This window comes from Astatotilapia calliptera, chromosome 23, assembly GCF_900246225.1.
Source record: "Astatotilapia calliptera chromosome 23, fAstCal1.2, whole genome shotgun sequence".
In the NCBI taxonomy this organism is placed as follows: domain Eukaryota; kingdom Metazoa; phylum Chordata; class Actinopteri; order Cichliformes; family Cichlidae; genus Astatotilapia; species Astatotilapia calliptera.
In genome coordinates this window covers 21,822,518-21,837,440 of record NC_039323.1, presented here as the reverse complement: position 1 = coordinate 21,837,440, position 14,923 = coordinate 21,822,518, and the positions used below count along the sequence as shown (strand labels likewise).

Below are 14,923 nucleotides of genomic sequence, written 5' to 3'. Positions count from 1 at the left end.
TAAATAAAATTTATTATTATTATTAAATAAGCTGCAAGTTAATAACAGCAATCTCTGACACACTGGAGAAAATGCTGAGATGGTTATCCCTCATGTCCTGCCTCATGGGATTATAATATAAAGTTACATTTGAAAAATATTTCCCTTGTTCTTAAAAATGATCCCATTACCAACCCTGTAAAAACAAAATCTGACAACTTCAGATTGAGAAACACTGACCTAGACTTATAGAACGCATAGAGGACGGCAAGGCCTGAAATAAACCGAGGAAATGGCAGCCTATCCAGGTCAATCCATCCATCACTGCGCACTTACTCAGACAGAGGACAGCTCCCTGACAGAGGTCTGAGTGGTTTGGGATTGAGATGGAGGAGCGGGAGAGTTATAGCTTCTGAACCCTCCCCCCTTCCTTCATGTGAAGAACCTTGACAAGGAGGACCTACCCTGGTTTGGCTCAGAGAAGTACTTAAGCAGAAAGAGTGAGGATAAGAGTCGTGGTTTTTGGGGGGATTTTTTGCCTTTTTCTCAAATCGTCACATTTTTATCTTTCATTTTTGATATTTCAATAAGGCACAGACCCTGTTCTGTGATTACAGAGCTGCTGCTTCTTGCACATTCCTTATCGTTTTGTGTGCATTTTGTTCCAAGAATGTGTAGCAGGTGGATTTGCACTCGGTATTTCCAAGTGAGGTTATCTAAAAATTTGAAAACCCAGGAGGGTGGAAGCACGGACTGTGATAAACCGGAAGATTGTTACAGAACTGCCCGACATATTAAACGCATCTCCCCGAGTGGGCGAGGCTTCGAGACATCACCGGTAGAAGAAAAATGGTCGGACACAAAAAAAAAACCCAACTCAGTGCTCATCCAAAGACAAGAAAAGAGTCAGAGTGTGTGCTATAAAAAAGAAGAAAATACTCTTTGAATCCTGTTCTTTCATCTTCGGTGTCTGTCTGTGTCTCGCTCGGCGTGCAGCGGTCATTTAGCTTCAGGATTGAGCCTTTTTAACCTGTCACCAACCATGAGCGTCAGTCAGTTTTATTACAGGTTCATGAAGGGGCTACCTGTGATTGTAGAGGCGCCCTCAGAGCTGCCGCGCTGAAAGCGGCTTACTGAAATCATATCTGAAAAGTGCCCCAACTATTCTGCTCAAATTCAGAATTGGAGTTAAAAGGTAACTATTTATTGGCATTATTGACAAGATATTTGAAAATGAAAACTTAATATTGTGTGTCAATTTCACATACAGTATGATAAGACTATAAATACTTCTGTAGTAGTTCTAATAGTGGGAATCTGACATTGTGCCCTGTGCTGTGTAAGCTATATGCTATGTATGCATTACGTATTCAATTGCGTATGAGTGATGCCATCTGCAAGGTATTTACTTGTGGAACATTTCTGTCCTCTTATTTTGAAAGTACAGTCGCTACTAACCAGCTAGACTCAGGTCTTCCTGTGTCATGTTTCCATACCAGAAGGCTGGCTAGTCATTTTTGTGGCTCTAGACGTCCACAGCGAGATAGAGGACGACTCTAAGAAGAACCTTCTCCTGTGCACCAAGCTTACAGAGGCTAGAGGACAAGGACTGCTGCCCATACCTGCTGTCCAGGGGACCGTCAGCAGGACTAGAGACTCACTAGAGAGTAAACGCATGTCAGGGGTGATTTGTGTCAGAAGCATAGCAGCACTAGTGAAAGGCACAGTTTACAGGATGGTAGTGAGACCTGCTATGATGTATGGCTTGGAGAGTGTGGTTCAGAGGCCGAACTGAAGATGACAGGATTTATATTGGGAGTGACCAGAATGGACAAGATTTGAAATTAGTACATCAGAGTGAAAGTTCAGGTTTATTCAAGGATGAGATGGTTTGGACGTGTGCAGAGGATAATGGATATGTTGGACAAAGGATGCTGAAGATGAAGATGCCAGGCAGGAGCAAAAGAAAAAAAAGATTTGTGGATGCAGTGAAGGACGGAGGAGGATGCTAGAAATGAAATGGAGGCATATGATGTGCTTGGGTGACCCCTAAAGGGAGCAGATAAAAAGAGAAGAAGAAGAAGACTTCCTACCTGTATGTGTCCTCTGATGGGCCTTTAGGTGGGAGCTCTTGGTGTACACCTTTCTGCAACCATTGAATTGGCAGCGGTGAATCCTCTTCTTGTTTTCTGGTAGCTCTCCAACCCCGATCACACATGCAGCCCCCTCATCTTCATCTTTCACCTGGACAGGAAGCGTGTGCCCCGCCACCAACCTGGCTGCGCTAAGCCCCACCTTCCTGGCTACCAGCTTCAAGGTGAGTGTCCCATCAGCCGAGGCCGTCAGCGTCTGGTTGGGTTTGACGAGGTGTCGGCCGAGTTCTGGCGATGACGGAGGTGTCAGGGAGGTGACGGCACTCAGCTGAGCCTGGTGGACCCCTTCCATGCCCTCTACATTTTCCAGCCCTTTTCCTTTGGGTTTGAGGTCTCTCCTCACAGCGCCAGGGGAAGGGAAGTTCTTTCGAGTAGGGCAAAGGATCACCGGAGGTGGGCTCGGTGGTTCTGGGAGGCTCGGCAGGCTGGGGAGCAGGGTGTCTGACAGCTCCTCCTCTCCATCCTCCTTCATGTAGGCTGGAGTTAGGAGGCCATCCAAGTCTTGGTCAAAGAGCTCCGACAAACGCTTGGGCTCTGTCTGCAGATAGCGCTCCAATTCCAGGCAGGTCTACAGGAGGGAAAAAGCGGGAGAAAAAACACTCGGTTTAGATTTAACCCAGGCAAATTCACACATTCGGTCATTTGCACACCCTCGCTCTCAAATCCCACTTGACAATTTCAACAGCCCATCAGATCATCCGATATGCCTTTACATGCTGTGCAGAGAAAAACCTGCATGGTGCCATCCACTCACCCACACAGGCAACAGAGCAGCTCTGCCAGCTGTCACACACACACTCACACACACAAACACAGATAGCCACCAAGACAGCCAGGATTACCTGGCAACTCCAGCAAGACGGCTGATTAAACACTGATTGATTGCAACCGCTGTAGCACGGGAGGAGAAAAAAGAAAAAAGAGGAGGCAACGGGGAAAGCAGGAGGAGAACTCCTAAACTGTACAGAACTCCTATCAAACAACATTTTATGGAGCTTTGACAAACCATGTGCACACAGGCTTCCACTGAGCCAAGATAGGAAGATTTATTCAGCTGTAGTTATGGTCCGCTTCATCCCTATTACTCCAAACACCTCTCCCCGCGGAGGGCAAATAAAAGGCTGCATCCCAGATTTGTGCGAACTGGCATCCTGAGAAGTCTATTACTTTCCAACAAGCCGGCAAGGTTCTAGGAGGCAGAGCGAGCGTGCGACGGTGGGGTTGGGGAGTAGGGGGGAGGAAAGAGACGCTCCATGTCCAAGGATGAAGCTATTACATTTGAATGGCCGGCCACAGTTTGATCCGAGGGATCGTTGTGTTTTGCTTGTAGCCACTAACCCGTTTTGACAGCTGAGATGGAGGCTAGCAGCTCCACTGGGCGCGTGCAACTCGCCACTTCATTTGTGTGTAAATAGGCACTGACAGACAGAGCAGCTAGTTCCATTATCAGGAATAAGGTTGTGCAGACTGAACACATCAGAGACATTTACAATCTTACAGCAGCACCCACCCCACCATCACCACCCCTTTCCTTGTTTGCACCTTCTAAAAATAAAACTGCACGTTTTCTTCTCCTGTTTCGAAGGTGAGGTGGAGGGGTGGGTGTGTTGCCGAAGGATTTCTCCTTTAAGTCATTTTCTTCCAGGAACAAAAAGAGATTTGGAGTTGTTGGGTTTTTTTTGTTCTTGACTGCTTACAGTATTTGCATACTGACATCAAATTAAAAAGCTGCTCTGGACCACATCTACAGCGAGAAGTGAAGATAATGCACCGTGTCTCCTCCCTAGACTGTACGCCTACATGTTGTTTTTGCTGGGGGTTTTTTACCTGGTGATGGCTTTAAAAAAATACGTTCTTTCATGCGCCGTCTGAGAGGTCTTTGCCGTTGATGGCTCCGCTGAACGAGAAGGGAGACGTCCCACTCGCTGTTCTCTCTCTCTCTCTTTGGGAGCGAATTTAATATTGAAGCTGTCGAAACGTGACGGGAGAAGCACCTGTCGGTCAGTGAGCTATAGAAAAAACGCAACCCTGCTCTGTTTACAGCATGGCCTCTAACACCTTCAGCCCATCCACCGATTGCCCCCCCACCCAAAAAATCAACCTGCTTTTCTTTTTACTTTTCTTTTTTTCCTCCTGCATTGTTGTCCCTTCCTTTCCCAAGGTGAGGACTAATTATCCGCTAAAAACCATCCAGTTAAAAGGTACTTTATTCGGCAAAATGCTGAGGACTGCAAACCAAGGTGAGTGTGTGCGAGGCAGCGATAGTTCAAGGGAGCGGAAAAGAGGATAGAAATGGATAAGTGGAGAGCGGGGCTGAGGAAGGTGAAGAAGAAAAAGAAGAAGAAGAGGAGGAAAAAGGAGACTGAAGGAGAGTGATGGTGGGGGGACAAGGTGGGAGAGTGACACAGTGTGAGCGAAGGTCTTGACTTCATTTTCTCCATGGGGGGGTGAATCCTTTTTGGGAGTGTGACATTTGCCGTAACAGGATCCTGTCAGCGGGCGAGGCACAGGCCTCTTGCACGCAAGCACGTAGGGGAGGGTTCACGCACGATAAATGTTCGGTTACGACCCACGGCGAGGTGCCGGGGGTGTACTCCAGCGTTGCATGCGTGTGCATGCCTGCATGTATAAGGTGTGTGTGCACAGAATGGGAAGACGCTAACCCTTGCACGGAGGATGAAAGCGGGCCCCAGGTGAGGCGGTGATGGGCAATACAAGCTTATCGTGGGCTCTTTCTTTGAATCTGTCTTTCTTCACTCCAATCACTCCATCAAGCCCCCCCCCCTCCAACCTCCCCCAGGTGGTGACATTAACATTGTTAGAGAGAAGGTCATGCAGTTGATCAGCAGTTCCTCTGTGAAGTGGTGTGGGTGTATGTATGTGGCCGCATGTAATTATGCCAGTGTCTTGTGTGTGCGTGTGTGTGTGTGTGTGTGTGCGTGCACGCGTAATTATTGCAAGTGCGCGTGTGTATAATTGCGCTACCGTGTGTGTAATCATGCAGCTCTTGTACGGGTGTTTGTGTGAACACCTACGCACGTGCATAAACTGCTCGTTGTGGCCTGAAGTGAATGTGCAATTGGCATCTGTGTGTGTGAAATCAAGAGCCAAAGCATCCCACAACAGCCAGGATAAAGGAACACTCATGGCCCGCCTCGACTCCATTTGGACAAACGCCGATCTGGAGAGTCGGCATCAATTGGCTCTGCACAAAGCCAGGGTCCGTTTCCTAAAAGGCTTTCGGGATGATTCCTTCATGCGAGCCAAGATAAGCTGAGACAATCCAATGGCCGTTCCAGCAGCCCCGCCTCCTCCTCTACCTCCTCCTCCTCCTTCAAGCGGGTGGTTGGGTGACTTCCCAGCAACTCCAGACATCCATGTATTTTTTCATTTGTTGTTTTTCTTTTTTCTGTTGTATTCTGTATTTAAAGAGAAAAAATCGTGGATGCCATTTGTACACAGTAGATCTACATGCACGGTGGTGTAGTCATTAGCAATGTTGCTTCACATTAAAAATAGCCTCGATTTGAATCAACTAGTCATCTGCAGCATTTGCTCCTGGATGTTCCAAAAGAAAGATACACTTACCAACTTTAGGAGGAATTTTGTTCATTATCAATCGGATTTAATTAATTAATTTTAAATATTATCTTTAATCATATTTAGTTTATCGATTAATTTCCTTTACCTAGTTCAAGGTCTTTGGGAGGGTCTAGTACACCCTGTACAGGTCTCCACTAACACTACTTTAGAATCAATAATTACCTAACATGGATGTCTTTGAACATTTGTAAGAAGGCAGAGTACCCAGGGATAACATGCAAACTCCATACAAAAATGTCCCAGGCAGGCGGTGGACTTGAGTGTAAAACCTCTTATTGTAAGGCGAAGTGCAAATCACTGCAGCACCATGCTAACCAAACCAAAAAGGAATTAGCGAACAAGGTAATGAACATGGTGATAAATTGTTTGGGATTCCAAAAGTGACAAAAAGGTTTGTTTGTATTATGTATGTAGATGTTGTTAGCATTATTAGGGGGAAAAAAGCTAACACACCACGATCTAAAGAAACTCAAGAACAGGAGAGAAACAAAGTCATTGACATCTATCAGTCTGAAAAGGGTTACAAAGCCACTTCTAAGGGTTTTTACAGCTGCAGGCCTCACTTGTCTCAGTTAAGGTCAGAGTTCATGATTCCACAATAAGAAAGAGACTGGCATCCATGAGAGAGTTCAAGGAGAAAACCTCTGCTGACAGAAAGGATCACAAAGGCTCGTCTCACATTTGCCAAAAACATCCTGATGATTCCCAAGACTTTTGGGAAAATATTCTGTGGACTGACGAGACAAAAGCTGAACTTTCTGGAAGGTTTAAGTGCCGTTACATCTGACATAAAAGTAACAGCATTTCATAAAAAGAACATCACAGCAACAGTCAAACATGGTGGTGGTAGTGTGATGGGGCTGCTTTGCTGCTTCAGGACGACTTGTTGTAATTGATGGAACCATGACTTCTGCTCTGAAGGAGGATGTCCGGCCATCAGTTCATGGCCTGAACCTCAAGAGCACTTGGGTTATGCAGCAGGACAATGATCAGAAACACAGCAGTGAGTCCACCTCAGAATGACTCAAAAAAAAAAAAAAAAAAAAAATGAAGGCTTTAGAGTGGCCGAGTCAAAGTCTGGACTTTTCAGACTGAAATGTTTTGGCCGTTCATGCTGGAAAATCCTCCAAAGTGTCTGAATTAAACCAATTCTGCAAAGAAGAGTGAACCAAATTCCTGCACAGTGATTTGAAAGACTCATTGCCAGTTATCACAAACGCTTGATTGCAGGTCTTGCTGTCAAGTATGGCCCGACCAGTTATTAGTGTAAAGGGACAATTACCTTTTCACACAGGGCCAAGTAGGTTTGGATAACTTTTATTCCTTAATAAAGAAAATCATCATCTCAAAAACTGAGATGATGTGAGTTTTCTAGGGTTTTCTTACATTAAATTTTGTATTACTATGGCTGTTCTAGCCATTTTTTTTGTTTTTCTCACCATCGTTTGCAATTTGAGCACAGCTCTGGTTAATTTCATGCTGTGGCTTCAGAATGCTCAAAATAACCTTTACAAGAAACAAAAGATTGTCTATGCTGAAAAGAACTTCCTTTTTATCAGATCATTTAGCACAGAAACATTTTAAAAAGGTTCAGCGACACATGGACCAAGTTTCCATCAGACATGCGTCTTTTCTCCATGCTGCATGAGTTTCTACTCGTGAGATTTCCTATTTATCTAACAGTTATCTTATTTAACGGTCCACGAGAAAATACATTTCAGCTTCCAAAGTCACAAAGCTCAGGCACAAAAATATAAATAAAAATATCATGAAGCTGGTTTCATGTAAATTTTTTTGATCAAGCTCATATCAACTGAACTAAACTGCCTTTCCTCCTCCTCCTTTGCTGCCTTTTGTTTTACTGAGCCACACTCTGAAATCACACGTGCACAACACACCTCTGCTTAGTGAGGCTTAAAATACAGCAGGTGTGATAAATATTCGCTGATCACAAGACTCACACGCCTTTCACAAAGTCGAGTGGGCTGAGAGCTGTGAACCAGGCCCGATTCACTCACTTGCACTCTTCACACTTTGACTTTTCTCATTTCTCCTCCTCCCTGTCTCGCTCTCACTCCTCCCCTCTTCCATGGGGGCCCTTGGCCTGGCAGCTGATCCTCTCTCTCTCCATCACCTCCCTTCACATTTGGCCTGCGCTGAGCCGCCTGCCATCACCATCAAAGCGCATGCTGCCTCCCAACTGTTAGCACCCCACTACGCTGCTAATAAAAAGCCTGGGTTATAAATATGAACAGACGAGCATGCATAATGCCCTAAAGGAAGGCCCAAAACACCACTAAACAGATAAATGTAATGGGGTGGATATGGCTCATTAATTTTAGGATGATCGTGTTTAGTTTTTACAGATGCCTTGATAGAGACAAGGTGCTATGAATAATATTCAGAGCTGATGCTAGCAGGGTTGAAAAGGGCAGGGCTATAAGGAGGTCCTGAGCAGGAGGGGTGATGCTGAACTATTGTTAAATACACTGAGGCTGTGAGAGTGGGGGGGATGCTGTCACATCTTTTCAGAGATGACCCATCATTCCCTGCAGCACCTTCTTTGCAGTGTTGCATGGATATTTAGTTTTCCTGAGAATTAAAGTCTCGGTAGTGGCTAGAGATTTCACACACTGTGAAGTCTGACTGTCATAAAAAAACAAAAACAAAACTTAAATTTAATGCTACGAAAACATCTTAAGCAAAGATATTTGTAATGATAAACTAATATAGCAGTTTGATATTTATACTGACATAAAACTTTGGCATTTCTTTGATTTTTGCCTTTAGCTATATGAAAAGAAATGAAAATATAAAAGCTAGAGCAAACAGCTGGTTAATTTAGCTTAGCATAGGCTAATTTGTAAACAACCAGGCAATCTGGCAGCACTGTATGTAAAAGATCTATGTAGCCACTATGATGCGACTTGCTGGTTTCTGGAATAACATTAGTACTGAAGTTTTATATGTTCCACAATGTTTAACTAGGAGGATATCGTGCCAAGTTACCAGCTTAGGCTAACTAGCTTAGTTAGCTTATTGTGTGAATGCACAAACAGACCTCTTACAGACTCAGATAGGCTGTTATAGCAATATTCTTTGTTAGATGACGCCACAAATATCGTTAAGAGGTGCAGTTTAGTGACATGAATTAGCTGCCATGACGCCTAGCAGACAGTTAGTGGCTACCACTGCTCGTGTCTGAATTCATGTTACAAAAAAGCAAAACTTTAACCTAAAGCTGGTGACTAATTGAAAAGTTTAGATCCTGTGTTGCTGTTACGAAAGAAGAAATCAGAAACAAAACCCAAAATGTCTTCTTGTAACAAGCTTTTAATTTCTACTGTTAAATTGGCTGTTTATTGAGATTTAGAGACACGTGACCACTAACCACTTGATGTTAACTCGTCCATCATTTTGGATGTGTGACAACTATGGTGGCAATGCAGGATCAAGTGTGTTACACCGCCCAGACTGAAAAATATAAAAATCAACAGGCAACTGTGGCAACCTGCCAGCAACCAAAGCAACCACCAGGAGGTTTTAGAAGAAGAAAGTATACTTTATTGATCCCCTTGGGGAAATTCCTCTCTGCATTTAACCCATTCACTCAGTGAAGCAGTGGGCAGTCATTGGGCGCCCGGGGAGCAGTGTGTGGGGACAGTACCTTGCTCAGGGGTACTGCAGGGTAGCTGTTCAGTGGATTTGAACCACCGACCTTCCGATCATGGGGCCACCAGGGATTTAGGTGCAACACCATCTTTGCAACCAGTTTATCCAACAACAGTCAGAAACATCCACATACCACTACAATAATACACATTTTCCCCTAGCAACCAATGGTTGTATCATGTCCAATATGGATGACAACCAATTCTTTCCACTACTGTTGCTTTTCTAGGATTAATAATAGTGTTGTATAAGAACAGATTACAGTATATTATAAAGTTTGTCTGTGTATAGAAGGTATGGCCCAGTGTTTAGTTCCTGACTGCAATCACCGCTCAGGTGCTTTGTGAAGTTTCACACTGTAATTTAGGGTTTAAACATTTCCGTGGTACACGGACCTCCATCAATCAGAAACATTGCTGTTTCAGTTTTGGACTGTGGGTAGAGTAGTTCTTTCCATGTTATTGTGGATAAAACAAGTTTTTTGGTAAAATAAAGATGATATCAGACAGACTTGGGATTCCGCAGTGAGCCAACTTTGGATGGTTACAACATTATGTCTCATAATCAAAATCCCTATGGAGAATATGAACAGGATTTTCTGCAACTTTACTATTGAGCTGTAGGAGTACTGACTCAGCCAGCCTCAAGTGGCATTAGAGGACCTGCAAATATTGGTACTTCTCCCCTGGCTAATTTTTCTTGGATTGAGAGCAATCTTTATCTTTAGATAGAAAACAGTCTGTATGTTTTCCTCTATTTTCAGTTTTTCTGTTAAACAAAACTAAGCTGTTACAATATTTACAGCACAGACGTGAGTGATGTCTTTAGATGGGTGCATACATTAGCCGTGCTGACTTTTGAAGCTTTCAGAAGAACAAAATAGAGGTTGCACAGAATGCGCTTTTGTTTGTCACCCCCCCCCTCCTAAAGAAATCTCTTTGTCATCAACATGACACATTGATTATTTGTTTTGGCCAATTTCATATGTAGCAGGAGTTTGATTACTCATTTTAAAAGCCAGTAACGTTCATGTATTAACATGCGGCTTTGCTTCTCTCTGCCTTTTGTTGCGTCGCATCCAAGTGACAGTCTGTTTATTGCCTCTTGTATGCTTTTGTTTAAATCACACAATGTCATTGGTCACAGAAAATGGGGCGGCCTCGGCCTCTTTTCACGGGGCGTGAATGCAATAACGCTGCGATATCGGCTGTGATTAAAATCCCTCTGAGAAATTAATCACAGCGTTACCCTACAGGTAGGTAACAATCATATCAGCTTTCACATCTTGCCTGCAGCCGACCAAGTAACCAGATTGTCTTATCCTTTATTTCTTTTTCTTTGGATTTCATTTTAGGACAGTTGTTTTTTTTGTTTTTTTAAATCTTGTTATCTGTAATCCAGAAACACGACTCCCACTTGTATCGAAGTAAAAGTTTGGGCGGGCACTCGATTCGGAGAGCATGTCTGAGAGTGTGTCTGTGCGCTATGTGTGTGTTTTCCTGCCCAAAGTGTGTTATAAGGTCTGTGTCTCGCATTGATCTGGTGAGCCGGGCCAAACCATCACTTTGAGGTGACAGCTAAATGACCAGTAGCCCGAGGCGGCGGCCATCTCGCCAAAAGCTTTTGTGCATTTGTGTGTGTGTGTGTGTTTGCTAATCGATACCAAATGATACCATGCAGGAGCTCATCAGCAGTGGCCGTCGCAGCTGACAGAGACGGTAATCTATAGCTTCACTGAGCAATACTCACCCGCCCCCCTCGCCAACCCCATCTCACCCATATACACACACACACATAAAATCTCCAAAAAAGCATGCCCTCCCGACTAAGCTCCCCTTCAGGGTTTGCTCCTTGCACACTTAAGAAAGCTGGCCCCCAGATTCTAGACTCCTTGGAGAGAAGCATCGCGTCATCGGCAGATCCCATATGAGCGGGTAACCTGCCTACAGGGCCAGAAGGAGGGGAAGGATGGAGGGGGTGGATGTGGGGGAGACAGGTGGGAGATAACGCCTCATTTTCCTCTATGCTGATCTGAATAGCGGAGCGCCCTCATGCTGCTGCGTTATTCTCAGTGGAGAGAGCAGCAGGGGGTGCGGTGTTTGGCCGGGAGGGATCTTAGAGCTCCCGATGCCCCGGCAGGGGCTGCCGAGCAGCGAAGCAGGGAGAAGAGACACAAAGAGAAGGAGCTGAAGGAGGAGAAACCGAGTTAAATCGGTGAGACGAGACACATATGACAGACAAGTGAGAGATGAAGAAACAGGCCTCAGTGTGTGGAAGATGAGCAGGTTTTGATTTAGGTTAAGTTGAAGATGAGGTACAGGGTGGTGTATGCAACAAAAAAAGGAAATAAAAGGCTGCAGATTGGAGTAAGGGAGGAAAAACAGGGGAGAGAAGGACAGGAAGCTTTAAATGCCACAGACAGGAGACAGGCGTCCTCCTCTTCCTCACTGACTAACAGCTCCATCTCTCCAGGCAGCCGAGCCTCACCTAGCTTCGATAACACACTACGGAAACAGCTTAATTACACACACTGCCTTATCAGGCGACATTAGCCTCACAGTAATAATCAGAGCCGCCGTCAAAACCTGGCAACGCAGCAGCTCGAGGCGGCTTTACACAGTGTGGGCTTCGAGCTGATAACAGACACTGCCAGTTGTTAAATCACAATTTGCTGACAGGGTTTGAGGGAATAATGCACATTTGGTTGTTAACCTGACACCTCCTTTATATGCAGTCAATTTTTGTTTGGATGGGCGCACTAATAGGCACAATGGCCACTCGAAGCTGTTTATAGGCGCCGTTTTTCTATCCCTGCTCTGCTGGACTCGCTTTCCTCGAATCCAGCAGGGTTTGCTCATCGGTTACATTCGCAGAGCGACTGCCTCAGTAAGAGAATAAGGTTTATTTTGCTTTAGATTGGAGCACAGTAAGTAAGGCCTCAGTTATGGGAGCTTTATGTGTGTGCGTGTCTGTTTGTGTGTGATCTTCAAAGCACCTTTCATCTAGCAGGAAAGCCACAATGATGGAGCACTCAGAGCATAAAAACCTGGTGACCTCTGCCTAATGGAGCAGAAAGACATTTCCCACTGCTTTCTCCGAGCCGACACAACAGAAAGGCACACATCCCCATCACCCTGACACCGGGGACCTCCCACTCTGTTTTCCCATAACAAAACAACATGGATGGCAACGAAATAAATAAATGAACAAATAATACAAGTGATAAAAACAATGTCACCACAAGGTCCACTAACTGTTCACACATGTTGCCCACCATCCTGTTAGGACTTTCAAGTTGTTGCACGCTGGTGTGTGGCTAGCGCGACTCTAGGCTGTATATAAAAAATGAACAGGGCCAAGGTGACATCACCCACTGGACTTCTGTAAGGATGCTGGTTTAAAGTGGTTGGAATGGTAGAGTTATCTAATGCTGACAAGCTCAATTTGCAAGGCACATCTACAAACTGCACGGATGCAATGCACAGACAGGCATCTGCTAATTAGGGTTAAACTGCATGGACTTAATAATGATATATTTACTGTCACTGCACATATACAACATAATTAGGTGAAATGACACATGAGAGCAGAATGATGGAAAAATCATGTTCAGGGACACAAAATAATGTTGAGAAATACGAAAAAACAACAACATTGAAATCAAGTAATCAGTCAATTTTAATCAGTAGATCACAGGTTGTGAGTATATGGAAGTATAGGAACTGTCATGAGATCGCGATGTATTAAAGTACAAAAGGGAAAGTAAAAGATACACATGAGACATTTTATATTCTATGGGCATTCACTGCACGGTTGATTCTATTAAAATAATAGAATTTTACTGAGCTGAACTGCAGCATGGACTTCCTGCATGTTTAACACAATTAACCACACAGCAAACCGTATTATTGTTAAATAATTGCATTAAAAATGCTCCAAAAGGCACCAACACCACAAAGAAGGTCAAGAGGTCCGGCTCAGTGATTTAAAAATGAGCTGAGGTGAGGAGTAGCAGACAGCTAACCAGCCACAGCTGTCACTCAAAGTGGTCAGAACCTTTACCGTATGTGACTTTAACACTAGAAGTGCCAACGGGTCACTATGACCTGTTGGCATTTTAAAAATCATGTAACCCCTTCATCTTGTATTTCATGACCTTTCCTAAAATGGGTTTATTCATCTTTAAAGTGAATTTTTGGACGCTCGGGACAAAAAGAAAAACAAATGACAACCGTCTATACATTAAACGCCTCAAAATGAGTCAATTTCACCGCTGTCAGAAGGTAACATAAAATGCTGGGCTCGACATTTGCGATATGTAGGTTGCCTGGTAAGTAGAGTTGGGCATTTCATTGAAAAATGAATCAAAACTGACATTCAGAACTTCCAATTGACACCGTTTTGACCATGTGAGAAGCATCATGGAGGGAAATGCTGAGCTGACTGCGCAACAGGAGCAAATAAAAATGCCGTGTCCGTTATTTGGACATATTTTTTGGCTTTATTAGAGACTGCGTCGAACAAAAAGAAGAAAACTGTAAAAAAAAATAAAAATAAAAATCTGTTACAACACTCGAAGCACAATCATGTTATTGAAATCAAAATCCCAGCTTTAGTAGTTGAGCATATTTACAGTCTAAAGCTTGTAAACTATGAGGGCAAAAACACTATATATATATATATATATATATATATATATATATATATATATATATATATATAATGTATATAATATATATAATGTATATAATATATATAATATAATATATATATAATGTATATAATATATATAATGTATATTTAATATATATATATATATATATTATATATATATTATATATATATATATAATGTATATTTAATGTATATATATATATATATATATATATATAAATATATATATATATATATATATATATATATATATGTATATATATATATATATATATATATATATATATATATATATATATATATATGCGTATGTGTGTGTCTGTGTGTCGGTGCATAAAGTGATTAATCATTAATTCTAATTCTATGAATGCATTTTTGTTTACTTGCATTTTGAGATGAAGGCTGCTATAACACGAAGTACAGAGGACTGTAGCGAGTATAGTTACGAAGAGTGGGCCAGAGTGTGTGTGGGTTGCTGGCTGTGCAGAGCAGCGGGGGAATCGTAGTTGAACCGAGAAGACAGACTGTGGAGTACAAATCCAAGCAAATAAAGAGTGAAATCCGGAGCAGAGCAGTCGAATTGGACAGGTTTTAACCCTCAGGAGCAGAGCTGAGGAGGGCTGCAAAATGAGGTGGAGCAACGAGATGGTTGCTCTTTACGCCTTGAAAGCCTGCTAGGAGTAATCCTTGAAGCTCTTTTCTAAACTGAGCACTTTCTGTCATATTTCAAGCCTGCTTATGGAACAAAATAACTGGGTGTGCATCAGGAGTTAGTGAGGTTGGGCTCTGTGTCTGCAGCTACCCTTGGAAAAACTCGGATCCAGTTCTAAAGGTTATCGAAC

At 43.3% G+C, this 14,923-nt stretch overlaps 1 protein-coding gene across 1 annotated transcript in view; it reads right to left on the bottom strand.

Annotated features, from left to right (window-relative positions):
- Positions 1 to 14,923, bottom strand: part of LOC113015963 (Krueppel-like factor 7) — a 46,762-nt gene that overhangs the window by 14,092 nt on the left and 17,747 nt on the right. Inside the window, exon 2 of the mRNA XM_026158358.1 lies at positions 2,073 to 2,700. Coding sequence (XP_026014143.1) covers positions 2,073 to 2,700 — 628 coding nt within the window. The remainder of the gene's footprint in view (positions 1 to 2,072; positions 2,701 to 14,923) is intronic.